Source organism: Emydura macquarii, unplaced genomic scaffold (assembly GCF_026122565.2).
Source record: "Emydura macquarii macquarii isolate MOO-44397 ecotype Brisbane River unplaced genomic scaffold, CSIRO-AGI_Emac_v2 contig_1254, whole genome shotgun sequence".
Classification (NCBI taxonomy): Eukaryota; Metazoa; Chordata; order Testudines; family Chelidae; genus Emydura; species Emydura macquarii.
Genome location: NW_027131391.1, coordinates 2,879,706 through 2,905,256, shown reverse-complemented (window position 1 = coordinate 2,905,256; position 25,551 = coordinate 2,879,706). Strand labels below are relative to the sequence as shown.

At 42.1% G+C, this 25,551-nt stretch overlaps 2 protein-coding genes across 2 annotated transcripts in view; both read right to left on the bottom strand.

Moving 5' to 3' along the window:
- Positions 1–1,728: 1,728 nt before the first annotated feature.
- Positions 1,729–18,477, bottom strand: RAB35 (RAB35, member RAS oncogene family). The gene is made up of 6 exons (XM_067550109.1): positions 18,147–18,477; positions 13,930–13,980; positions 13,003–13,126; positions 5,243–5,367; positions 5,021–5,145; positions 1,729–4,361 (listed from the first exon to the last, which is right to left on the bottom strand). Exons 1-6 carry the CDS (start codon positions 18,196–18,198, stop codon positions 4,233–4,235), a joined length of 606 nt encoding a protein of 201 aa, XP_067406210.1. The 5' UTR covers positions 18,199–18,477; the 3' UTR covers positions 1,729–4,232.
- Positions 18,478–23,796: 5,319 nt separating this feature from the next.
- The window catches only part of GCN1 (GCN1 activator of EIF2AK4), a 54,863-nt gene continuing 53,108 nt past the window's right edge, over positions 23,797–25,551 (bottom strand). Inside the window, exon 58 of the mRNA XM_067550108.1 lies at positions 23,797–24,502. Within this exon, the coding sequence (XP_067406209.1) occupies positions 24,377–24,502 (126 nt within the window). The 3' untranslated portion in view covers positions 23,797–24,376. The remainder of the gene's footprint in view (positions 24,503–25,551) is intronic.

Here is a 25,551-nt window from a genome sequence, read left to right as displayed (position 1 = left end):
ACGATTTTGTGCCAAGCAGCAAGACAGTGATGAGAGATGTAGGCCTAGGATTGATGGTGGATTCTGGACATACAGCAAACCCTCTTACCATTCCCACTTCAACTGCTGCAAAGCAAGATTGTTTTAACCAAAAGCTCAGAGGTACATGCCTGGGGTAAGGCAATGAAGTGACAGTCCCCTAAGATTAAAGTGAAAAAGCACACAGCAGGGACAAGCAGAAAGAATGTATCTATAGATATGTACATACCATAGTGCTGTAATTTTTGTATGTAGCAGTAATGTAAATAAGTGTATGGTTTTTATAAGATACATATTATATAAATCTATAAAGGCATATTTTTAGTAAAAACAATGCTCCACAGCTTCTTTTGTAAATAGTTCTCTTCAGAATAAAATGGATCATTTCTATGGTATTGTCTCTGGGTTTGATCACTGGTTATACTGTGAACCTAGAGAACCACCTCATTGTGACTACATACTCAGTACAACTCACAATCTCAAGCAATTCAGCCGTGTGTGCCACCAGGTGAATAGGGCAGGGAAGCTGTAGTAGTACTGGAGTAACCCATCTATGTGGACCATTCACACCTTCAGCTTCATGGGAAACTAAGGGCAGGTCTACACTTAAAATGCTGCATCGGTGCAGCTATACCTATGCAGCTGTGCTGCTGTTGCACTTAAGTAAAAACACTCCTACACCCACGGGAGAGCTTTTCCCATCAGCATAGCTAATCCACCTCCCTGAGAGGCAGTAGCTATGTAGGAGAAGCTCTCGTCAACATAGTGGTGTCTACATAGGGGGAAGGTTAGGCTGGTATAACTTCATCGCTCAAGGGTGCAGATTTTTCACACCTGAATGATGCAGTTATACCAATATAGGTCTGTAGTGTAGACCTGGCCTTAAAGCAGCAGCTACCCAGGAATTAGCATCAAGATAACGTGTCGTAGTTAAGCCAATTAACAGCAGTTGACACAGATGCTGCTGAATAATGTAGATGGAAAAAGTTGTTCAAGCAATAGTCACTTCAGACAGAACACAAGGCAACAATTAAACAACAAAACCTCTACATCTTGCACCAACTGCCCTTTTACATTTCACTTTCAGTTTCCCCATTTCACATAGGAAGTCAGATCTGTTTGCAGAGTAGCACTCAGTGGAGAAAAAATACTCTCCATGGCTGCATTTTTATCTCATTTCTCCAGAGGAAATGGACACAGCTGCTTCCAAAAGTCCTCAAGCTTATAGGAGGGGAAAACTGAATACTGAGGGCAACAAGCACAGCCATGGCCGTGTGTCACTGCAGAGAGGAGGAACACTAAGTGGAGGTGGACCCCCAATGTAAAAATTTGTAATGGAAAAAAAAAAAAATCAGCCTCTTATTTTAAGATTTGTCCTCTGCTGCCTCTAACAAAGAACTCTAAACTCTGGTGGAGCCTCCAACTCTATTCTGCATAATTGAATGCAAAGTCTTCAAAGCTTTACCTTGGGATACGGATGAAGGAGTAAAGCACAAATCACCAATTTTCAACCCATAAATAAAGATTTAATACACAGTTCCATTAAGCAGAGTGAAAAATCCCAAGGCAGCAAGCCAATTGAAGGCAGCCATTGTCCCTTGCTAAACACCCCCTGCAGAAAAGCACCACATACAACAAGAGGATGGAGGCAAGCCAGGGAGAGAAGCCAGCTCCAGATGCTGGACAGCAGAGCAAACAGACCTTCAAAAGAAGATTTGACAGCGTGTAACCTTTATTTTTAGTTTTTTAAAATTATTTAAAAAGCATAATTAGAAACTGTCAATTACAGAAATAATCCTAGCAAACCAGTTAAGACAGTCCATCGCGTAACATTAGGAAACTTCACATCAGCACCACTAGAGACACAGTCCCTGCCCTCTTTCAGTTTAATACTTAGTGGCAGCAGCAGGTAGATAACTGTTCCTCTACAGCCAGTAGAGGAAGCACTAAAAAAAAATATCCCACTTCAAGCCAGGAAGTTGAACTGCTGGATTGGCAAAGCTCACACCTGCGGCCACGAAGATCTGGACTCAATGAGGACTAACCTTTCCATATCAAAACACTCCAGATCAGGTGCAGTATTTCCTCACTTCATTGCATCAGTTCCAACAAATTGTTTTCTCCTTTATTTTTTGCCTATATCCTTTACCCCACTAGGTCTGCAAACTCTTTAGCACAAGAATCCCATCAATGTAATTCAGGTTGGGTCCATAATCTGAAAGATCAGTAACTGTGGCACAAACCAGCTTCATTTCAGAAGGAAAGCCTGGAGAAGGTTGACTGAGCAACTTCCTGGTACATATGCCATATTCCACATTAGAAGCACATATGGTGGATGCCTGGTGTAATTTCTGCCACCACCTCCAGAAGTAACCAATCCAAGTCTTGTAATTTATGCAGCATTCACACTAGGAGTATCACCCCACTAGCCCCAGCTCATGTTTACTCTTGTGTTACCAATGAAAGACGTGGACAGATATGTGCAGAAGAGAGGTGGGGGACAGGAAAAGGCAGCTGCTATACACTCCCAAACACTTGCACTGGTTAAAAATCTGTCACACATTCAAGGTTTGCATGAAAAAAATCTTTAAAGTCAGATTGATCTGTGATGTGATTGTACGATCAGGGCTTTTACCACAAAGCATCAGAACCTAAAAAAGGCAGGCAAAATAAATAAGTCTGATTTCAATGTAGCCTTTCCTGGGTATGGATAGGATGATTCCAAGCTCATGGATGTCAATGGGACACACGCTACCAAACCTATGGCTAGTGATTCTGGAGGACCATGTGATGACACCTGAGCGCTGTGTCATCTTCAGGGTCAAGAATGAAGCCACAACCCCCACCCCTTTCCAGTCAGTATTTCAGGAGAATCTTTTTTGCTTAGAGAATCAGTTGATGAACACGTTATTCAGCAGCCCAAAGACATCTGACTCCTGCTATGACAGTCTCAGCCTTTGAGCACATCTATTCAGGGACTGATGAACCGAGCCCTTATTTTCTCACAAAAGCCAGGAAGAGCCAGGGTACTGCTGTTTATTCAGCATAGTGAGACCAGAGTATGTTACCAAAGGTAATACCTGCCCACAACCATCACCACATAACGCAAGCAACAGCTTTCTGTTTCTTTAGTTAGAGAAAGCGGTCCTCCCCTCCGACAGAAGACTCCTGGGAATGATCCTGCAGCAACTGTCAGATCCAGACACCATCCAAAAAAGCCGGAATCACTTCCACACGTTTCATTTCTCTTGAAAACAATGATTTGCCGCCAGCATTCATATTTGAATTCAGATCTACTTGTGGAAAGGGTGATATGAGCAGCTTTTTTTTTTTTTTTTTTTTTTTTTGCAGATTCACACTGTTCTGTTGCTCTCAAGAGGAGACTGGACCCTCGCCTGGAACAACCAGCAGACCCAGAAGCAGAGGTCAGAGGAGTTTAGTTTCATTTTGTTTCCTTTAAGAAGTTTAAATCCAAATAAATCCCATTTTTGCAGGTTTGTTTTTAGATAGCTCGATACAAACTGAAGAGCACAGGTATGTTACCAAAGGTAACCTCTCCAGGTACAGCTGGACTGCGGCACAACGCAAAGGTGAAACCCAAAGCCCTGGCCACAAATCTGGAGCATGGCAAAGTGAAACCCAAGGCCCCAACAGCAACCCTGGAACCTAGAAAAATGAAGCCGAAGCCCCAGGAACAGCCTGGAACTCAAAGTGAAGCCAAAGGCTCCAGGGGCACCAGCTGCCAGCCTGAAGCCCAAACAAAGTGAAGCCCACAGCCCCTGCAGCAATCGCTGCCAGCCTGGAGCCTACTTGAGTTAAGAACTTTGTATTCTATCTTTAAAAAGAAAACTCTGCAGTTCATGATTGGTTGACATTAAGAAGGCATAAGCCAAAGTGACAAGGGGGAGATGCAGCTGGTTAAAGCAATATACATTATGTACAAACTCTTGGGTTAATCAGTCCATTTGGTAGGCAACGTCCTTTCTTGTCTACAAGGCGCACTGGAATGAGCAAGGGAGGAGAGAGGGGTAAGAGTCCATCCGATACTTGGCACTAATATGGTAAGGTGCCAGCTCCTCTTGATAGAAAACATGGAGAAAATCTTTAAATAACGGCACAAAACAGAGTCCTCCCAAAGCCTGCCCCAGTGAAACAGCCCGAGTCTAGGAGGGGCTGAGCTGTCAGAGCATAGTCTCTGCAACAGGGAAAGGGCATTAGCAGCACCGCTTCTTCCTTTTACTGTTCTTAGTTAGCTTCACCACGTCATTCTGTTGCTGCTGTTGCTGCTTTGCTAAGTTTTCTTTCTTTGCTCGCAGAACCAGCTCTGTAATGCAATTGAACATCTGCAAGAGAAACACAAGCAAGTTCAGGCCACCTGGGAGAGCAGGCTGGCTGCTGAGGGGGTACCCTCCAGAGAAGTACATGAAGCGTCAAAAGCAGCCCATGATGCCACTAAGACCAGCAAATCAGATTTCAGCATGTTCCCTCTCACAGCACCAACAAAGGCCAGTGATTTGGGGACCAGTATCCTCCAGCCCCACATTTCCCTCCCCCATTAAAGCAAGTGTGTGCAGGTCTAGCATCCCACCCCCGAACAACAGTACCACCCACCTGCTCACAGCACACCAACGCTAGCATTCCCTTCCAGTGAGGCTGGCACTTGCAGTGAGACAAGGTCTCTTGGAAAAAGATCTAATAGGCGGATGCATTTTTATTAATTTCTCCATCCAGCTTTAACCTTGACTGCACTGAAGAAAAGTCATCTTATCTGCAGCACCTCTCCTCCCCAACCCTCTTCTCTCCTTCCCACTGCAACTGCTTGGTTGCAGTTTGCACACAGAGAGATTTTACTCTTCCTCACTAGCAGGATAAATTCCAACAGGAATGAAAACCCTTCCTAATGGTAAACTTTGCATCTCCCTTTAACTGATGTAATATTTTGTCATTCCAAGCCTGTTACCTCTGAAGAGTAGCAACATTCCCATTTCCCTCAGTGTATTACCTCTTCCACATTAATGTTTTCTTTGGCGCTGGTCTCAAACAGTTGGATCCCCATCTGCCCAGCAAATTTATAGGCATCTTCTGTCTCCACCACTTTCCGCTCTGGGTCATCATTCTTATTTCCCACTAAAGAGGAAAAAAAGGTCAGTGCTACACCTCATATGCAGGCCAGGCTGCCATAGCAAAGGCTCCCCAGAACAAGCAGCCGCTGAGTAGAGCTTACCCAGTATCCGGCAGACATCATCGCAGTTTTGGTTAATTTCATGTAACCATCGCTTTACATTCACAAAAGATTCTGCACTGGTGACATCATAGACAACAATGACTCCATGTGTCCCTCTGTAATACCTAGGAGGTGGAAAAAGGACACAGATACTAGTTAAAACTTCAGGTTGCTTAGCCGTATCTCTAATGCCTTCTTTTGGAATGGGCTTCTAGATCATTTATATATAAATCCCCAAACCTGAACAAACAAGTCCCCATCCCCTCACCCCATTGGGAGTCATTTAATGTTTGTGCAACTGTCAGCCCATGCTCTGCCCCTAAACCTGCACAGTTCTCTGCTCACTTGGCCCATATGAACATGTTTCAGAGCACCTATATTGATGAACCTGCTCCTACAGTTCCTCTTCGAGCTGCCTGGGCCCAAAAAAGAATAAGTATTATCTTCCAGCTGCAAGAGCAGATGGTGACAGTCCATCCTCTACTGCCTTCCTATTTCATGGGAATTTTAGTACCTGCACAAATTAAAGACTGATCAATGGTTGCAGTCAGGAAAGGAATTTTGCATGTTCCCCTTCATCCTACCTATATCATTAGGTGACTCCAGTTCCTCTCTGGTAACACCAACTATTCCAGCCATAGGCCTTCCAGCAAAGAGTTAAATCGTGCCAAATTGTGCAGTAGTTTTGCAATGTGAAAAATGTTCATTAGGACTCTAACATATGAAGAAGTTTAATTTGTGATCAGATCTCCAGATATAAACTACAGAGGTCTGTCTGTTTTGCTATTCAGCCCCCAATTACTCCTTTTGCTTTTAAGTCCCATTCTACTCTGAAAAGCAACCAAGTACTGATGGCACCTTCCTACTCAACAGATCTGCTCCATATGTGCATTCAGAGTCATATCTGGTCCTTTCAGTGATTAAAAATAAGTGAAATGCAGTCAAAGCTAGTTAGTCCTGCAGAAGGAACACAGCTAAGAGAGGGAGATAGATTCAGTTTCTTCTTGTGCATCAGAATTCAAATTCCAATTTGTTTCATGTATGCATGAAGGAAAGAACTCTTAATGTTCCGCTGCACATTCAGATCCCAGCTAAGTTTGCAGGGCTGGCAGTTAAGAAAAACTTTTTACTTGTGAACTGAGCAAATTTGCTTTGTAAATAATCAAGACAATTAACACTGATCCCTCCCAAAGGTTTGGATTTTTTTAAAATGTTTTTCTGTGTAGAACCACTGCCAGAGTTATTTTACTAGATGCATTTTTCACATTTACCTGTCTTTCCCCTCCTCCTTTTTTTCTTTTGTCTGACTAGGATTAGCTTTTACTTAAATAAATGCAGAAATTCACAGCAGCCAGACTGAGGCATTTCCCTTAGAAATATGTTACAAGATTTCCAGAGACAAATCTCCTGCTATCAGCATTTTCACAAAGGCTCTTCCTCCCTCTGCTCTTTAGAGATGACAGCTGTGACCAATACTTTGAATCTAGTTCACCCTTTGCTCAATTAATCCTTCCTCAGATAGAAGATATTCAAATCCACCTGTGCACCCTGACACCCAGCAGACCAAGTGGGCTACACTCCACAAGATGTACATACCACAAGATGTAACACACTCCATGCTTTTCATTCCTGGAAGTGCAAAGTATTCCTATCTCTAGAAGGCTTTCCAGCTATGCTTCTCACCCCGAATTGCTCCGTCTTGGCCTCCGTTTCAGCAGGTGGTGGTGGCAAGTAGGTGCTGTGCAACTGGTTAGCATATGATCACCATGCTTCAGAAGCGGGAAAGACCACCATCCCAACCCACCTGCATGTTCTCATCTCCACTTAGTCTCACTTTCTCCAGAAAGAAACCCAGGCATTTCCTAATTTTCTTGCATTGCTTTCTCAGAAACATTCCCTTAGCACGAAATAGCTCAGACCAAGAATATTCACTCCCAGACTTTGTTTTTTCTAGATTGTGTTGTACTTTTAAACCCTTTAACCAGTTCTCTCAACCAATCCCTTTCATCAATTTGAAGCATGTTAGGCCAATTAAAAGTCATCTTTTCCTCAATCAAGAAAAAAAATGTCCTTCATAACTTAGATTCTTTAGACCACATAACATCTTTATCCTCAGAAGCTGCATTCTGCAACAAAAACATTCTTCCATGTGAAACAGTACTACAAGCTCTGCTCCATACAAGGGCCTAACTTGTACAGACACACCACCTCCTGTTTTGTGCTCTCTGATCCTGCTAACAAATCTAGTACTGAACCTGGTTTGGTTTTGCTTCTTTTGAGCATTGGACAGATGGTTTACCTCTAAATTCTCTTCTTGATTCTAAACTGGAAGACTTTCATTAACATACGTTTTTCAGGTTGACCCATCCCCATCTCCCCCTTTCCCTCCCCGCCCCCCCCCCACAATGTTATATTTGTCTATGCTATGCTGCCATTTTCTTCACTGTCGGAGATCTCACTCAACATTTTACTAACCTGCTGGTTTAATCTATGACTACCCTTTATTTCCTCATACTAATCCAACCCCCCTTTTAAAAAAAAGATAGTTGCCCAGTTTTATACTATTCATTAATCTTATCGAAGGTCGTGTGTCTTAAGTAGCACATTAGACATAACTAATGCAGCTTAGCTCCTCCAGCCCCTCTCTGAGTGCATGCACAGTACTGTCACTGTATGATCTCATTTTTATATTGATTTACGCTGTGCCCATGCTTTCAATTTTCTGTGTGCTGCACTGAACACATGTAACTGCTTTATAAAAGTAGCCTGGGGGAAGTTGTAGGGTTTGGCAGCTGTATAGTGGACAGATGGGGCTTTTGGCATCTGGGAAGGAGTGGGAGTAAGTTTTGTGTTTTTGACAATCAAGAGGCAGTTGAGGTTTTTGATACGAAGGAGCAGATGCATCTCCTTTCTCCCCCCCCCCCCCCTTCCTATTTTGGATAGAATGGAGGCCATTTTAAATTTGAGAGAGGGAGGAATGAAATCCTCATTTCCCCACCCCAGCAAATATTGACAACTAGCTACCCCCTGCAAGTCAGTATCTCCATTGTTGGATGTAGTGGCAGAAGTATAGTAACGATGTTTTTTCTGAAAAAGAATAGTCGTAAAATAGCTGTTGATGTTTAAAGCATCACTGGTCTTCAAATTTAATGTCCTATTGAGGTGAATGGGGCTACTCACACCTCCAAGTTATTGTTTCAAAATGTCCACAGACAAAGATTATTGGGTCAGTTCACCCTTTGAAGGTTACCTTTCAACCACAAAACTAGAGACTTTAAATGTATGAAAGCTTAAATTCTGGAGTACAATCATAAGAAATTCAAATAGAAGAATGAGAATCCTGCAGTTTATACAGCTGCATAAACACATTATAAACATTACCCTGATCTTTGCTACAAAACCTTGTAAAAAGTCTTAAGCTGTAAGTACATTGCTATTGAATCATTACACAACAGTGCAGTAAATCTTCACAAAACTCCAGTACTGGTTGTTTAAACAATGATATCCTTAAATCAACCAACTACATCCTCCCACTACATCTCTTCTAAGGCTACTCCTGTAACAGAAGAAAACATTTTAGAAGTAGCATGTGGGACTCCCTGCTACAGGATATTAAAGTCAAGAGAGCTGAATATGTTTTTTAGAAAGGGATTAGACATTTATCAATAGCACCTGCAGTTGCAGTAGTCTTTTATATTACAAGCACAAATAGATCTCATGCTTCAGGATATAAGATGATCACCACCTTGGATCAGGAAAAATAATCTCATTCTAATTGCTGGTTCTGTATCGTACAGTTAGACACAGTCTGGAGATTAACACCTTCCTCTAGTATCCAAAACTGGCCACCGTCAGAGAGAACACCCAACTAGATGGGCTGTTGGTCTAGTCCAATATGGGAGCTCCAAGGTCTTTATTGTTAGTTCACTGGTTTACAGTTAACGTGTTTGCCTTTTCCAGTCATCTGCTCTCTCACCTGACTAATAAGAATTGAATTCACTAAAATTCACCATTTCCTTGCTTATTTCTTGTCAGATGCATGAATGCATATGATCTGCAATCAGGACTATGTTGACTAAGTGCACTTAATCTTTTAATAACCACAGCTGGTGTTCAGTACACCGTAAATCTAATTCTGTTTTCCCTGGAAAACTGATCCCTGACGAGAACACATCTCCACCCTGTTCTTGCACAAATGCATGGTAGCTAATCACTTTTAATTACTTTGCTCCTTGAGTTAAGCCCACACTATCCTTATTCTAAGGGAACTGGACATAGCTACCAACCCTGTTAAAAACTATTCTATGCTCATTAATGTACTTGAGCAGACCAAGCATGGAGAGATGCTATGCATGCAGCTCTCACTCCTGACCTGCAATGTCCCCAGATGATTTGTAATGTGCACATATGGGATTATCAAGTCAAAACTAAAATTCTGTTTGGATTTAAGAGAAAGTCAACCCAGCTCTCTGAAGTTAAGTGGCTAGTGCACTAGTCACTGCTTCACCTAGACACCAATAACCCCCAGGCCCCTGGTCATTTCATACGTACACAAGTCTTGCTGCCTTTGACATTTTGCTATTTACTGTTGGATTTTTTTCAGTCTGTTTTACTTTTCCTGGATTTATAAAAAATAATTCTCCAGCCCAGTTTCCTTTACATTCCTTAACTTTTGTGTCTTATTCAGCTTCTGTAACTTAAATATTTGGGGCTTTTACACAGAGATGACTTGACTGCAGCTTCTTATGGCTTCCCATATTCTACTACTGACTTCCACTCAGTTCAGTCATATTGCAATTCTAAATCTTCCCAGCAGCACTTCAAATCCACTATTACGACCAAATGCTCTCCGACTTCAAGCTTGTTTACCATGCTTGGTTTGACATCTATCTGCAGACTACCTTTATCTGCAAAAGATTTACTGGTCTATAGCAATAGCCAAGGATCACCTTTTTATATCCTTAACCTCAATCCAAACAATAACTGTTACAGCAACCTAAAGTTTAAACCCTTCTGTTGACAATGTATTGGCACCCCACCCAGGCTTTGCTTGGACAAGTCCTTCTGTAAACTCTATAGCCTGGTAATCTGATCCGCCACTTAACGTCTTGGTCTAAGTAAATCAGTTACTCCCTTGAACAACAAGATTGTGAATTCATTATCTATTTACGCAATATGGTCCACCCCAGAGGAGACTGCCTCATGCCTACTGGCCAACTAAAGAGAAAGAAGGAGTGTACTCCAGGAGCCACAGCCAGCCTATCTACTTGGGGGAAGTTTCTCTACTACAATGTAGGGTGTTGGAGCAGCTTTTTCACTTCTTCAAGGTATTTGCCATCAATGTCCCAAAAAAGTTGAAAGCAAATGTGCCTATTTAGCTGGAAATGTGTATTGCTTGTCCATGGAAGGCTCTCTGGCAGACTGGTAACTACCCTGCAAATTCTGCAGTATGGGAAAGCAGTATGGGAAAGCTCGTTATTCCCCCTCATATTACAACTTGTTTTCAGCTCTCTTAGAAAAGTTGTAACAGTAGCAGCATTATATGCAGGAAGCCCAAAAGCTTCATGAAGAAAGCATCCTCTATTACTCTGAAAAGTTCTTGCTTTTAAATGATGGTGAGTGGATGGAGAAGCAAAAAGTTTACACGATGCATTAGACAGTCACTTCTGCAGCTATTCCTGTCCTCAAAAGTAAGTCTCATTTCCTGGTATTCCCCTTTCATCACTGGGCATTATGGTTTTTGGATCTAGCAGAGATCAGCCCCCATATGCTGTGAACCAACGCTCATTAACTCAGAACTGAAGTGTGGCTGTAGACTCTGAAAACAGGAAGGTGCTCTGTTGACTCAGCACAAATTCAGTACTCAGTGAGTGGCCCATATGCACAGCTGATAAGAACTTCAGCAGTGCCTTACTGCCTCCACCTCACCACTTCCTGTCTGAAGCTGGCCACAGCATTGAAACAAGAAGTGATGTCAGGCACAGGAACCCTATGAGAGGTAACTAAGTCTGTAATGCTTTTATGGAAATAAGTCTCCAGCAGTATCTGTGAAGATTTGCAAAGGAAAGGGGGGGGGGGGGGGCACAGTTCACCAATTTCTAACCTTCTAACCCACTCCCAAAGGCAGCCAACCCCCTCATGCTTTTTATTTTGGGGTAATTATCTAATATGTTAACTGAAAAATGACCTGCTGCAGTTAATTGACAGAAGCCAAAGGAGAAGTCGGTTGTGAATGACTAACCAAACGCAGGATATGGGGAGATAGGATTGCCCTCTATAAATACATAAGAGGGATAAATACCAAGGAGGGAGAGACATTATTTAAGTTAAGTGCCAAAGCTGACAAGAACAAATGGATATAAACTGGACTCAACAAGTTTCGGCTTGAAATGAGACAAAGGTTTCTAACCATCAGAAGAATGAAGTTCTGGAACAGCCTTCCAAGGGGAGGAAAAGAGAGCAAAAAACTTAACTGGCTTCAAGATTGAGCTTGATAAGTTTATGGAGGGGATGGTATGAGACTGCCTACAATGCCATGTGGCTCATCTGCAAATGCTAGTAGCAAATATCTCCAACTGCCACAGACGGGATGGTGCATGAGGAAGGCTCTGAGTTACTACAGAGAATTCTTTCACAGGTATCTGGCTGGTGGGTCTTGCAGATGTGCTCAGGGTCCAAATGATCGCCATATCTGGGGTCAGGAAGGAATTTTCCCCCGGGTCAGATTGGCAGAAACTTTGGGGGGTTTTCACCTTCCTCTGGAGCATGGGGTAAGGATCACTTGCTGGTTTAAACTAGAGTAAATGGTGGATTCTCTCTAACACGAAGTCTTTAAATCATGATCTGAGGACTTCAGTAACTCAGCCAGAGGTTAGGGGTCTATTACAGATGTGGTGGGCAAGGTTCTGTGGCCTGCAATGTGCAGGAGGTCAGACTAGATGATCACAATGGTCCTTTCTGGCCTTGAAGTGTCTGAGAAAACAGGCACTTGGGTCTTCCCAGTACAAATTTACCTTATACAGGAAGGAAACAAAGGATTCATTTTCATACGTCTTCCTTCCTCTTCCCCCAACACCACTCTGAACAGCCCCAAATCCACTGTAACCAGTTTTAGCAAAAACATTTCATTCTCCTGAACTCTCAGTGCTGCAGCTGTAACTCAGGGTGTGGTTTCTTCAGGAACAGGAAAAGCACTGCAGTTACTCAAAGGACAATAAATGCAAACTGACCTCAAACCAAGAAGAAGGTTAACCTTCTGCTGGTGTCTACTTCAACAGAACACTACGTAATATAATCTAACCCTCAGAATGTCCCTTCACCACTAGCAATTCCAAAAAGAATCCATGTATCTGACATTGAATTCTTAACCTACAAAACTGATCGAGAGGATTAATACTTTGGACTTTGGCAGCACATTCTGCAGAAGCTTGAGAGGCTAGATTTACTAATATATTTAACAAAGAAACATTCCTAGTTTTATAGCTGGGAAATGGGAGGCAGAGGAATTAAGTGATTTGCCCAAGATCATATAGAAAATCTGTTGCATAGCCACGAATCCAGAGTCCTGCCTCCCAGTCCTGTGCCTTAACCACAAAACTTTCATCCCTACTTGTCAGAGCAGAATTTGGAAAAGAATCCCCACAAACACAAATAGACCACATACCTGAGAAACACCAGTGCTATAATATCCAAGATGCATTCCAAGACACCCATAATATCTAAGCTTGGAGCCACATTCAAAGAAGTCCAACTATACTCACGTTGATGTGATAGTCCGGAAACGCTCTTGTCCAGCTGTGTCCCATATCTGTAGCTTCACTTTCTCTCCATTAATTTCAACTGTCCGGATTTTAAAGTCCACTCCGATTGTGGTAATGTAGCTGCCTACAGAGTGGAAGTGTGTATGTAAGTGAGAACCCCAAACCTTGTTCCCTTTAGACTTCTCAACATTCACTAGGACACATGTCTAGGCTGTAGCTGGCAGTAGCCCAGGAGTACCCTGGCACTTTGCCCAATCTATCTGGGCTCCTTTTAGACAGATCTCTCAAACCACATTTTTATTTGTATAATAATTATTGATGACTCAAGGCTATTTTCCACTACTGATGCCCAAAATCAAATCCAGTGTCAAGAAATCTATTCCAAGAAAGCTATTCCAACACCATACAAATGATTGAGAATAAGCAACAAATTCATCAAAAGAGGAGTAACAAACATCCAAATATTTTACTCTTGGGAGCTTGCAGGGTGAAATTTGTCTCAAGTGTTACTGCAATCACGCTTTCCTTCGACTATAGTCTATTCTATTAATCTCCTCCTTATTTCTCTGTAACATGATCCAGAGGTTTAAATTTCAATGATTTAACTACAGTATTCAATCAATCCTAGCCCCACAGGATCAATGTAAGGTTTTACAATGGGCAGAAGTTTGCATGGTGCAACCGACATTTAAAAAATGGAACTGTCCACAGGATTCACACTAATCTAGACACCATGGGATTTTCACAATAAAGTGCATGGATTTTGTGTGGCCATGCCAAGAGAAATGGAACTGGAAAGATAACAGATTTCTAGTATGGCTAGCAGTGCCAGGTGAAGTGAGCTCCCAGGATGACAATTCTCTAGCAATAGGGCAGTGCTAGGACAGCCCTTAGCCAATTTACCACTGGAGGAAAGGGAACACTCACCTGAGAAAGTATTATCTGCGAAGCGTAACAGCAAACTGCTTTTGCCCACACCTGAGAGAAAAAAAAATGCTGAGTTCTGTTGGAATAGAAGTAACAGATGATGGTATTTTCTCTTTTATTTACTGTATTTTCTGAATCCCATTTAATTCCTTCTTCTGGAAGATAAAACTAAATTGCCAGTTCCTGACCAAAGCCTCAGAGGAGAAAAGTGGTACAAACAGAACTGCAGGTCAGATCTCAAATGATGCATTGAAAGTTGGGAGCAATTGCAGTTCCTTGACCAGTACTGCTATAGCAGGCATTCCCAGCAGATATTCTAAAAACTCCCATCTCAGTGATCCTTTGTGCCATGCTCAAGCACTATTGCCTATCTTCCATTCAATCATGTGCATTTGAACCCACAATGGAATTTGGGCTGCTTGGGCCATGAGATTAGGGTTTGGTACTGCCAAACTTTGGTTAGAATGGGAATTACTTAATGTAAGACAGCAAGCACTGACTAATACAACCAAGGTAAACTGTTGCAATTGCTCAAGAAGGTTGGGAACCATTGTTTTATGTGGTCATCTAACAGGAAGCAGCATGTATTCCATACTACAGGATCACTCTGAAGTTGTGCCCTTTGCCCGAGATGTTTCATGTAACAATTGTAAATGTTTTGAATGGGACTTCATTCAGGTTTTCCTTAAACAATCTGCAGTCACAGTCCAGCATTCCCAGTGTCCCAGGAGCATCTTGCACATCCCTGCTTCTAATAAAATCCATCACAAAGAACTGACTCCTTCACAACAAACCTTGTGGGTTTTGGCATCAGGAAACCCCACGTTTTCAGCTCCAGTTTGCTCACCTGATCACAGTCACTGACCAATGTTATTTCCTCTCATTTAAACTAGGATCTGCCTGGTCAGCCCATACTCATTAAGTTGCCTGCTCATTGAGAAACTGGTTAACACAGTCACTATGAACAAATCTGTAAAGGATTTCTGTATGATTACTGCACAGAGCTTCTACTGTTCTTCACTGTCTTTTCAGATTCCTCCAACCTCCCATAATACTGAGCATCTTCCCTACCCTCCCAAAAATCCAAGTCTCATATGTTAAGAGCATAAGCCTTGCCAGCACTTGCCTAAACATCAAGATTAGAAACTGTCGTCTCTCACTGAAGAGTGTTATACAGAAGGCAATACTGACAACCAAGTTGCAGTAGCCAGATACTGAACACCTCTAAATTACAGGAAGATAGTAGGTAACAGTTGCCCAAACTTTGTAGAGGGCTGCCCCAACAATATGGCAAGAGCCCAAAGGCTTCACATAATTTGTATAACAAAAGCTGTTGCAACCACTGTGACCTTTCAAAAAGATGCAGCTTGCTGAGTCTACAGACCCCAGTGAGCACGTCATCTTTATCCCACTGGCCTCAGCACCACATTAGGTCTTATAACTTTATTAGACTGCACCTCTATGTTTAAAACAAAACCAGCTGCAAGCTACACTGTAGAATTCCATGGAGAGCTTATGACTTAGATATTGTCAGGAGAATCTACTTCAGTGGCGGACAATGCCTTGACAAAAGGCAATCACCAAAGGGCTTGTAGAAAAAAGACACCTCCGGAATTCAGCTGTCCCAGATGACAGATCTCACTGAACAGACACTGCATATGAATCATACTGCTCATATACAGAGAAACCGCACTCCCCATGGCTCATACTTCTTATGCACATATATCTGAAGTTCTGAGGAGAAAGGAAGTAGGAGGGTCAGTAGAGCTTCTTCCACTCATGTGAAAGTAAGAATTCAATAAGCATCGCCTACTAATTTTGTGAAATCTAGTACAGTACAGAAATTTGCCAATCCCAGCTTCCAAAATAAACCCAGCTCTAGCTGAATTAAAGAATAGACATAGGGGTGCAAGTGCGAAGTGATGGACTGTTTGTACATTTCATTTTTTTAAATTTTGGCACAACTTGGACAGCTGAGACCACAACTATCTTTTCAAATGACCTGTTTTAAACAGAAAAACCTACTGTCCTCTAAACTCTGTCACAACTCCACATTGGGAAAAGCAGATGATATGTAACCATCCATCCAACAACATTGCATTTCCTAACACCAGCCTCTCTGTAAGGGTCAATAAATGATGCAAATGAAATGTTTCTGGAAATTGGGACAAAGCCTTCCTCTTGGGATTAAAGAAAAAACATTAATAATCAATACCTTAGCACTATAGTGGCTTTAACTGTTTGCCTGCAGCTCTAGGTTCTATCTAGTCCCCTCACAATCAGGGCATGTTTCTCACACTGGACACTCTCCAGTGATTAGGGGCTTTGCCCAAGTTAAGAAATGCCAGCAAAGGGATTTAACTGTTCAAAAATGAATCTTCCTCTCTAATATAGGGCTCTCTCCAAATTATTGATCATTCCTAAATTGTTTTGAAACCTACAGGCAGGCAGGCAGACATTATTTAAGCTAGACATCTCTACTCTAAGTAAATAAATCAGTATGCTACGTGTGCCCTCCGCTCCTTGGGTTTGAGGAAAATTTCTCTCTCTCTTTTTTTTTTTTTTTAAACGTGGATCTTATTTAAAATAGGAACTATGTAAACACAAGCCTTATCTTGCAGCCATAGGAGCAACAATGAGGTAGCCACAGCATTGGCATACATTCAACCATTTTTATACAGAGGTGGAAGCCTGCTGAGGTGACAGTTCCAGAATCATGCACTATTCTGTTTTTATCCAAATGGTCATGCCACATTGCATGCTGGGACCTGCTGTCCTTACAGGTCACACCTCTATTAGAAGATGCGGGTAGATGCCATATATTTCATTTTATTTAAATTAAGTTTCAGGCTCCTGAAAGCTTGCCCCTATGGAACTTGACTGGGTGGAAGTCTGGGCACCCCCTATAGAAGTAGAAATCCTCCACCCCCCCTTTTGGTGCACTTCAGAATAGACTAACTGACATGACAGATGATAAATTCAATTATTTTCCCTTCAAAAGTTTTTCAAGTTCTGCAAAGCCTTTTAAATTCAAAAATCAGATGTTTTCCCTATCTTCAACCAACAGGTTAAGTGTTTTGGGTATCCATGATAAGTAGATGGAACATGCACATCCAATGCATACTCCTCCTCCATTTTAAAAATCTAAACAAGCCTCAAAGCTCATTTATAAGTTGATGAACACATACACAGAACTCCAATAGGGCATATTTTGACAAATACTAAAGAAAAACTTTATTTTAAATGTTAAAAACATAGGAATTGACACACTAGAAACAAGGGTCTTTAGGGCTTTCTGAGCACAGCCCAAACCATAGACTGTACTTAACTGCATGTTATATTATGAGAGAATTCCTTCCTGATCCCAGCTACAGAACAGCATATGCCCTGAAAACATGAGGTTTGACTGCCCTTGTAAAGTCTACCTAGCTAGTGTAAATGCTGATGATATCCTTACTTACACAAGTGTCTAAATCTTTTTTGAATTTTGTTAAGCCTCAACACCCGGTGGCTGCAAACTCCATGGGTTAATTAGATACACTCCACAGGTTAAACAGATACTGTGTAAAGAGATGAGACAACCCTTTCATTCCAGCTGCAGTAGGAACCCTCTTGGGCCCTGGTGAGTAAAGATCAGCCCCACTTGGTCAGGGCAAGCATACAAAAAAGCTGGCTGACACAGGATGTGTTTTAACTCACACCCTGGATAAGAGGCATCACTTCAGTTCTGGCAGGACGAGGAGGTGGCTGCCACTCACTCTGCATCAAGCTTTTCCTCAATATCCCCCTACTAGTCACCAGCCGGCCACAAACGAAGCCTGGTCAGCCCGTTACACACCAGAGCAACCCTTCCGTCCCAACCCCCAATCCCACTACCTAGACCCCCCACCCCCACCCTAGGCCTGCCCCCGCCCGGCAGCACCTCGCCCCGCACTGACCTGCCCACTGCCCACCCCCCTCGCGCCTCCCTCCGTCGGCATCGCGCCCTGCACAGCAAAGCCCAGCCCAGCCCAGCCCCCTCGGCCCCCCCCTGGCCCGGCGCTACCCCACTGAACGTCCCCCCGCGCGAGGCACCACGGGCGCCTCCCCCAGTCAGACGCCGCCAAGCTCCCTCCCACGGTCGGGGACGCGGGGGGGGGGGGCAGGTGGGGGCTCCTACCCCGGAGAGAGGCCTAACCCCGCCGCCCCCTAGGCCCGGCCTCGCTCCCCTTCCTCACCGCTGTCGCCGATGATGAGCAACTTGAAGAGGTGATCATAGTCCCTGGCCATGGCCGGTGGGGAGCGGAGGCTCCGGGCGGCGGGAGAGGTGAGGTCTCCTCAGGCGGCGGCGGCGGTTCCGGACCGGATCCACTTCCCGAACAAACAGCCGGAACTGACAGACGGCGGCAGCAGCAACACCCTCCACTGCGCACGCGCACCACCTCAGCCGCGCTCTGCCTTTGGAGTCGGAGACCGCCAGCAGGTCGACTACCCCACTGCACATGCGCAATACCTCACCAGCCTATCGGCCCACTGGTACCAACGCTCACTTCCTCCCTGTGCACGACCTTAACTGTGCGCTTGCGCCCTGGCACTCGGAGCCTAGCTGCGGGGCTCAACGACGCATGCGCTTTCTAACTCGGGGCTGGGGGGGAGGGGCGGTGTCCTGACGCATGCGTAGTGAGGGGCGCAGCGCAGTTCTCTGTCCGTCCTCAGTAGTTTGGCGCCCATTTCACAGGCAGGAGGGAGTGTCCCTCCCCTCAGGAATCCTGCCGTGCCCATCTCACATGCCTGCTAGCGCCCCCAGCCCTGGGACCTGCTGCGTCTAGGCCCCCGCTGGCAGTTGCTTCATAGCGGGGAGCCACCGCAAGGGCACCCTCCATGCTGATGTGTGGGCTGGCCAGTGACAGGTGCAGACTCCAAGGGCAAAGCCCATGGCGCCCGCCTGCCTCGCCCACCCACCTTCACCTGTCCTCGAGACAGGCCCCAATCAACCCTGAGAGAGGCTAAAAAAACGGAAACACTGAATGTTGGGCATTACTTGCATTACTTGCCATCTGACTGCCAAGCCCTGAGAGCCATGTTTTCAAACAGGCGTGAGGAGGAGCTCTGCAAAGGAACGCGCCTCCTTTCTTCAAAAATAAAAGCTGAGAGTATCAATCACATGTCGCCAGGAACTGAGGCTTTAAGAAAAAGAACACCGAATATCAGAAGAGTTGGCAGCACTGCAAGCAAGCCCGTCAGCTGACCTTATGTTCAATATGCTGGAATAGCCTGACCCCCAAGCCGGCCACACCAGTTTGCTACTACCTGCCTCACTCAGGGGGAAGAACCAGGGCAGGGTGAGGTCTGATTTTCAGAAATTAGAAAGTTGGCAACCCTAAAGTTCTCATTCTTAATATAAAGATACAGCCTGGCTCCTGCACAACTCTGCCTGTAGCACCTCATTTTCCATAAACTGAAATCTACAGCTGAAATCCACTGAGCATTAAGACAAGACCCACCTCTGCAATCATATGTAGGTGGAGACTGTGGACTGCTGCTCTCTGCTAAACAGATGAGGCCTACACTGTAAATGTGCATGGCTATGCCTATTCTTACTTGGAGATATGGTCCAATAAGGCTGACAGGTGTCATCTTTTGTATGCAGCCAGGGTGCTGGAACAATTTGTATAATGGGGGTGCTGAGAGCCATTGAACCAAACTGTAAACCCTGCATATAATGGAAACCAGGGGGTGCAATAGCACACACACACCCCACATCTCTAGTTCCGGTAACTATGAAGCTGTACAATGAGTCATCCTCCATGAAAGATGAGGTATACAACATGGGGTTCCATATGTCCTGCAGCCAGAGATGCAGGTAACTGTGGTATTCTATCTTGTCTGCTAACGTAGCTCACACTGCGACTTCTGAGCGCACTTGTATTGCCTTTTGCAGCGGGGACAGGGGGTGCAGGAGGCTCCCAGCTGCACATCGTGACCCAGTGTCCCTCCTCCCCCGCAGCTGGCGTTTGGGGGTCCCCCCTCGGTAGGCAACTACCTACCTCCTACTTGGTTTGGCGCACACTTGGGAGGCAGGCTGCAGTCACCCCTGTATCCCTTGCGCTACTCTGAAGTACCTCCAGGGGTACGTATACCCCTGGTTGAAAACCTCTGGACTGGATGATCATGATGGTCCCTTCTGACCTTAAAGTCTATGAGTGTCTGTCTTGGCTTAGCATGTGTAGATTATTCATGTTTTTTTTCACTTATTGATTTTTAGGCATGCACTGAAAAGCTGCACTAGCAGGAGATGAAGAAACAGCTACAACCAATATTCTAGGTACTGCACATATCTTCTAAGCAATTACAGCAATGGCAAATATTGATACAAGTATTTCATAAACTGAGCTGATTACTGAATTTTCCATGTTTACAATTTATTAACCCTCACAAGTATATTACTTATGTGCAGTACTATTTAAAATTGGAATAAGCACTGAAAAATAATACCTCATTGCCAAATGGGTTGTAAGTGTCTACTGCTTGGCAAGATATCGAAAGCCCAGCAAACAAGGGGAATGAAACTGAAAAATGCTATGATCGATAACATTTGTGAGAAACAGACTATAATTTAATGAGTCTTCTGCTTGAGACACTTAGGGAACAGGATTGTATTAGCTTTGATGATTTTTTTGTAGTATGACCACACCACACTTAATGTCCTAAAAGAAACATGATCTGATTTGTAGAGGTGCTGAGTACCTGCAGTTCCCATAGATTTCAATGTCTCTGAAATCAGATCAATAAGAGGTTTCTATGAATGACAGATTTTTACTGAAAATATAGCTGTTTCCATCCTTGGGTCTCAAAATACTCACTTGAGGGATTTAAATTCCTTTTATCACACTAGTATGATGAAACTCAGATCAGGATCTTGTTGCCTCTATGTATTGCACTGTTAGGATTCTTTTCCTATCACTTATGAGAGACAGATATAATGGTACTGCCAGTATTTTCCTATTTGTTGTATTTAGTCAATTACTCTGGAAAGAACTATTGGGTTAACCATATCTATCCAAGACCACAAATGCAGCTCCAGTGGTGAAGTTTTCTGGCACATAAAAACAGCTCTCTTTGTGTATTTCTGTTTAGCAGTGTTGTCAATGCTCTGATTTTAATTATAAATCTTGCACTACTTGGTGTTTTTCTTAAAGCCCCAGCTCCTGTAGTCTTGAGACTCTCCGGTTTAATTAAAAAAAAAAAAAATTAAATTCCAAGCTCTCATGGTTGTGGAGAAAAGTTTGAAAATGTGACCAGTGTACACCCTAAATACTCAAAAACCAATAGGCAATAATGCCTCCCAAATGTATTTTTAATCTCATAGAGCCAACCTCATGAATGCTTGGAGTTTGGTAATACCATTACTACTGCATTATGGACACGTCACTACAGTATCAGTTTTACAGAACAGCTTTTCCATAAAACGAGACTCTGAACTATTTAGAAATCCAAACATTTGAAGATTTCATGTCATACAAATTTTTTCTTTTTTCCATTGAACAAAGAGTAAGTATCTTGCAAGTTTAAACATCTCCCATATATTCCTGTGTGCTTGTCTTGATCTGCATATAGTTCAGCTGCCACTCAGTGACAGTAACTTGACAGTTCAAGGTTAGTAGTTTAATCAGTGGTAGGAATATCTTCTCTTCCACTCAAGACTAATTTTTGCAAGACACCTAAGTCTGACATGAAAGAAATGGTTCTCATATCTCCATTTAGCACCAGGCTTACCCTCTGATTAGGTTTAATTTTTGTTATGGTAAAATTGTGGTTGTGTTTTTATTTCTGGCTTACTATAAATTATCTTACTATTTATCTATCTTACTATAAATTATCATCAAAATAGGTACACATTGTCAGAAACATTGAAATCAAAATCACTAAAGCTAGTTCAGATTTTTTTTAATAGCTGAATAAAATATTGAAAATTCCCTTAAATCTCCTGAAATGAGACTGGAGTCGTTCACCATATTAAGTTTAAGGTCAGAGTCTGCCAAGTTGCTATTCATCAGTATATGATTTACACTTTACAAAGTGAAATGTGTGTGTAGTGGCTTTAAAATAGAATCTTTAATTCAGCCAATAAAAATTGCATCCCTTAATTTACAAGCTATAACTTAAAAATATTCATAGCTCTCCTTCACTGACCATGTCCAACCTTTTACTCACATGCCAACACTAATTTTTAAATTGTAACTATAATTTTCTTGTAATTTTTGCAAGTGGAAACTAACTCACAAACCATGAAGAGAATGTGTGGTTTTTGTGTGTAGGACCAATGCCCTCAATTTACTGAACTATCTGACAACCCTTCTTAAGGGAATCTGCTGCATTCTCTTTTCTTTTCTGCCTGTCTGCTGTAATGACATAGGTGCAGTTTCAATACATCCAGTGAACATTTTGCTGTCTGCTATTTTGTACCTTTTGTATGTCATTAATTTTTTAAAATCTGTTTTAGTGCGTGACATTTTCATACCATGTTGCTTTAACTGGTTTAATTTAATTCTGTTCTAAAATAAAACGCCATGCATAATGGGTTAAATTCACTCCAATGCAGTGAGCCTGCAAACATCCATATCGCTTAGGCCTTCACAGCACCAGGGTGAATTTTACCCTTTTATGACCATGTTAATATTTAGTCATGTCCATTAATTTCTGTTCATTTTAGAAACAATTCACTAAGCTTTTACCAAAACAAAGTAAAAATTTGATATAGAATAAAATCAACATAGGTGAGTCAAATTAAAATATATAACACTCATCTCATCCTGCGGGATCCTAAATTATACTGTGGACCCTCGAGGGGGGAGAGAGATCATTTGGTCAGATTTTTTAAGCAATACACTCTTGAACAGAAAAATTCAACCCTCTAAAGAGGCTGCTCTAGAGGATTTTTTTTTCTATTTTAGCATCAGTTTTTAATTCCTGATTAAGCTTCAGTGTTGGTAAGGCCCAGGTCATCAAGCCCTTTCCTGCTTACCTCCCATCATCATGGCAGCTACAGAAGATCAGCATTAATAATCCCATGAGATCACTCCACATTGTATGGTCAGATAAATACCATCAGTATATGGGACTAAACACACTTCTCCCTTCATCCTGACTTAAGCCATAAATTTCATTAATTTTTGAGGAGTCAAAGTGCTCTCTCTTTTCATATTCCAACAAAAATTCTTAGTGATCTGCATTTCTTAGGCTTTGCCAGTTTATCTGATAAAATACGGTTTGTTTAAAGTTAATCCATAGAGAACACAAAAATCTCACCGCCTTCCAAAAATATCTCAGCTTCCTGCTACCAGAGCTTTCTGATGTCACCCTGTATATGGGGCCAACAGTATTGGTGATACAAAACTTTGATCTTGCCAGATAAATAACTATTTCAGATCAACAGAGCTCAATGACCCCAAAAAAACCCCAAACCCAATCTTAAGACTAAATACTAATTTTAATTCACTACCAAGTGTTAGAGGGCACAAAACTGGAGGCCTGTTATGTTCAACAGTTGGGTAAATGACGATGGTATGTTCAAGATGCCATTGACCAACAGAATTCTGGGAGTTAGGGAATATAGTCATTGAGTTGGAATCAATACCTGTCAGGCTTTTTTAATTGTGTTAGTCTTGCTTCAGTTGCAACCCCCTCCCCAGCTTGTTTCAATATTGGAAAGGTCTTCATTGCAATGTTATGTACATTAGAAACTGGGTACTCCAGGTATCTCTTGAAAAAAATGGTTCTAAAAAGTAAACACATTATGGGAAACCTTTTCCCATATACCTGCCATAAGATGGGTCAACATTTAGGCAATATGCTTTTGTAGAAAGAAAAGTGTTTACATCATCAGGATTAAATTCAAAGCCTTTATTAAACATTCCATCTTCAAGCAATCTGCATTTAATCCCCCTTTTGCATTTGAAATTTCTAAGGCTATTTTAAATAGTTGTTTTACAGGGATTTTCAGTCTTCAGAACCGTCACAAGCCGCAAATCAGCAATACACAAAAATATTACATTTTAACTTTCACAGAGTTCTATTTCCACTGCACAGGATCTGTGGAAAAGACCAGTGTTAGCTCCTTTACTAGAGCTTTTGCACATTTCTGAGAAGGAAATGGGTTTCACCCATAGGCCTGACGCTCTAGACAACCTCACAATCAGCTACAATTAACTAGTATTGATTTGTATGACTGTCTCTTGCACATTCAGTTTCAAAAAGGGGACCAAATTTTCAATTTTCAGCTAAATTGGATCTAATTAAGGCTATTCTGGTATATTTTTGATATTAAAATACTCTCTGGGAGCCCTTTTCATAAACCCCCATCAAATTTAACATATTTTCAAAAATGAAAACATTTAATATTGGTTTTTGAGTTGAATGCTGATGCAGCCGTTGGTTCAATGTTTTCTTTTCTTCAGGATCTTAAATATCACGTCAGTATAGTTTCATCGATCTGTTCAACAGAATCAGCCTGGCTGGCAAGCTTCTTCAGAGATCTCCTACAGCTCTCATTCAGCAGCTCCAAACTGGCAGCATCTAGGATCTTGGAGACAGACTGTGGAAAGAGGAAGAGAAGAATACCAATACAAAATGTTCACACCTAATGCTAAATTAGTCCTTGTCTATTTTATTCTATGCCAAAAAAGCATTAAAAAAATTCAGTATCTTACAGGATATATGTCAGAACAAAAAAAAGGAAACACTGGCTAAATTTATACCCAGATTTACAGCTGTACTGAAGAAAAAGCTCTAGATTTGTTGGGAGAAAAAAAAATACAAATGAATAAAATTCAGTTCTGTGTCAAACATAAAAAGTTTGCTTTTCATACGTAACTGATCTGTCTAGTTTCTTGCACTCAAGGTTATATCTCTATTTATAATTAAACAGATATCCATTTTTAATTTTTCTACCTTTAGGATTAGAGTTGAGAGTTTAACAACAATATTCTTGATATGGAGAGCAAGATTCATGTTTACAGACTAAAGAAAGCCAGTTTTGGAAATACTCAACATTGCCACAAATGCGTCTGGTTAAGACTAATACAAACAGATGAGAATACCACTGGACACAAAGTTCTCTGCAATTGTATATTTAATTGTATAAATTAAGAAAACAAAAAAGTGCTCTGGGAAACTACAGGCTCATTAATTTGACCTCAATTGTAAGCAAAGTCTTAGAATAAATTTTGAAAGAGAAATTAGTTAAGGACAGAGAGATAAATGGTATTTCGGATAAAATACAACATGATTCTACAAAAGGTAGATTGTGCCAGATGAACCTGATCTCTTTCTTTGATAAAATAACCAATTTTCTAGACAAAGAAAATACAGATCTAATCTACCTGGATTTCAGTAAGACATTTGATACAGTTCCACATGAGAAATTTTAGTTAAACTGGAGAAGATGGGGATTAATACAAGAACTGAAACGTGAGTAAGGAACTGGATAAAGGGAAGACTACAGCGGATCACACTGAAAGATGAACTGTCAAGCTGGAGGGAGGTTACTAATGGAGTTCCTCAGGAATCCGTCTTGGGACCAATCTTATTTCACATTTTCATTAATAACATTGGCACAAAAAGTGGGAGTGTGCTAATAAATTT

Coding starts and splice junctions, on each gene's coding strand:
- RAB35 (XM_067550109.1), bottom strand. CDS start 18,198: ATGGCCAGGGACTATGATCACCTCTTCAAGTTGCTCATCATCGGCGAC. Junction 5,368..13,002: donor TTCCGGACTATCACATCAAC/GTGAGTATAGTT, acceptor TCCACCTCCTAG/GTATTACAGAGGGACACATG. Junction 4,362..5,020: donor AAAACATTAATGTGGAAGAG/GTAATACACTGA, acceptor TTTCTCTTGCAG/ATGTTCAATTGCATTACAGA.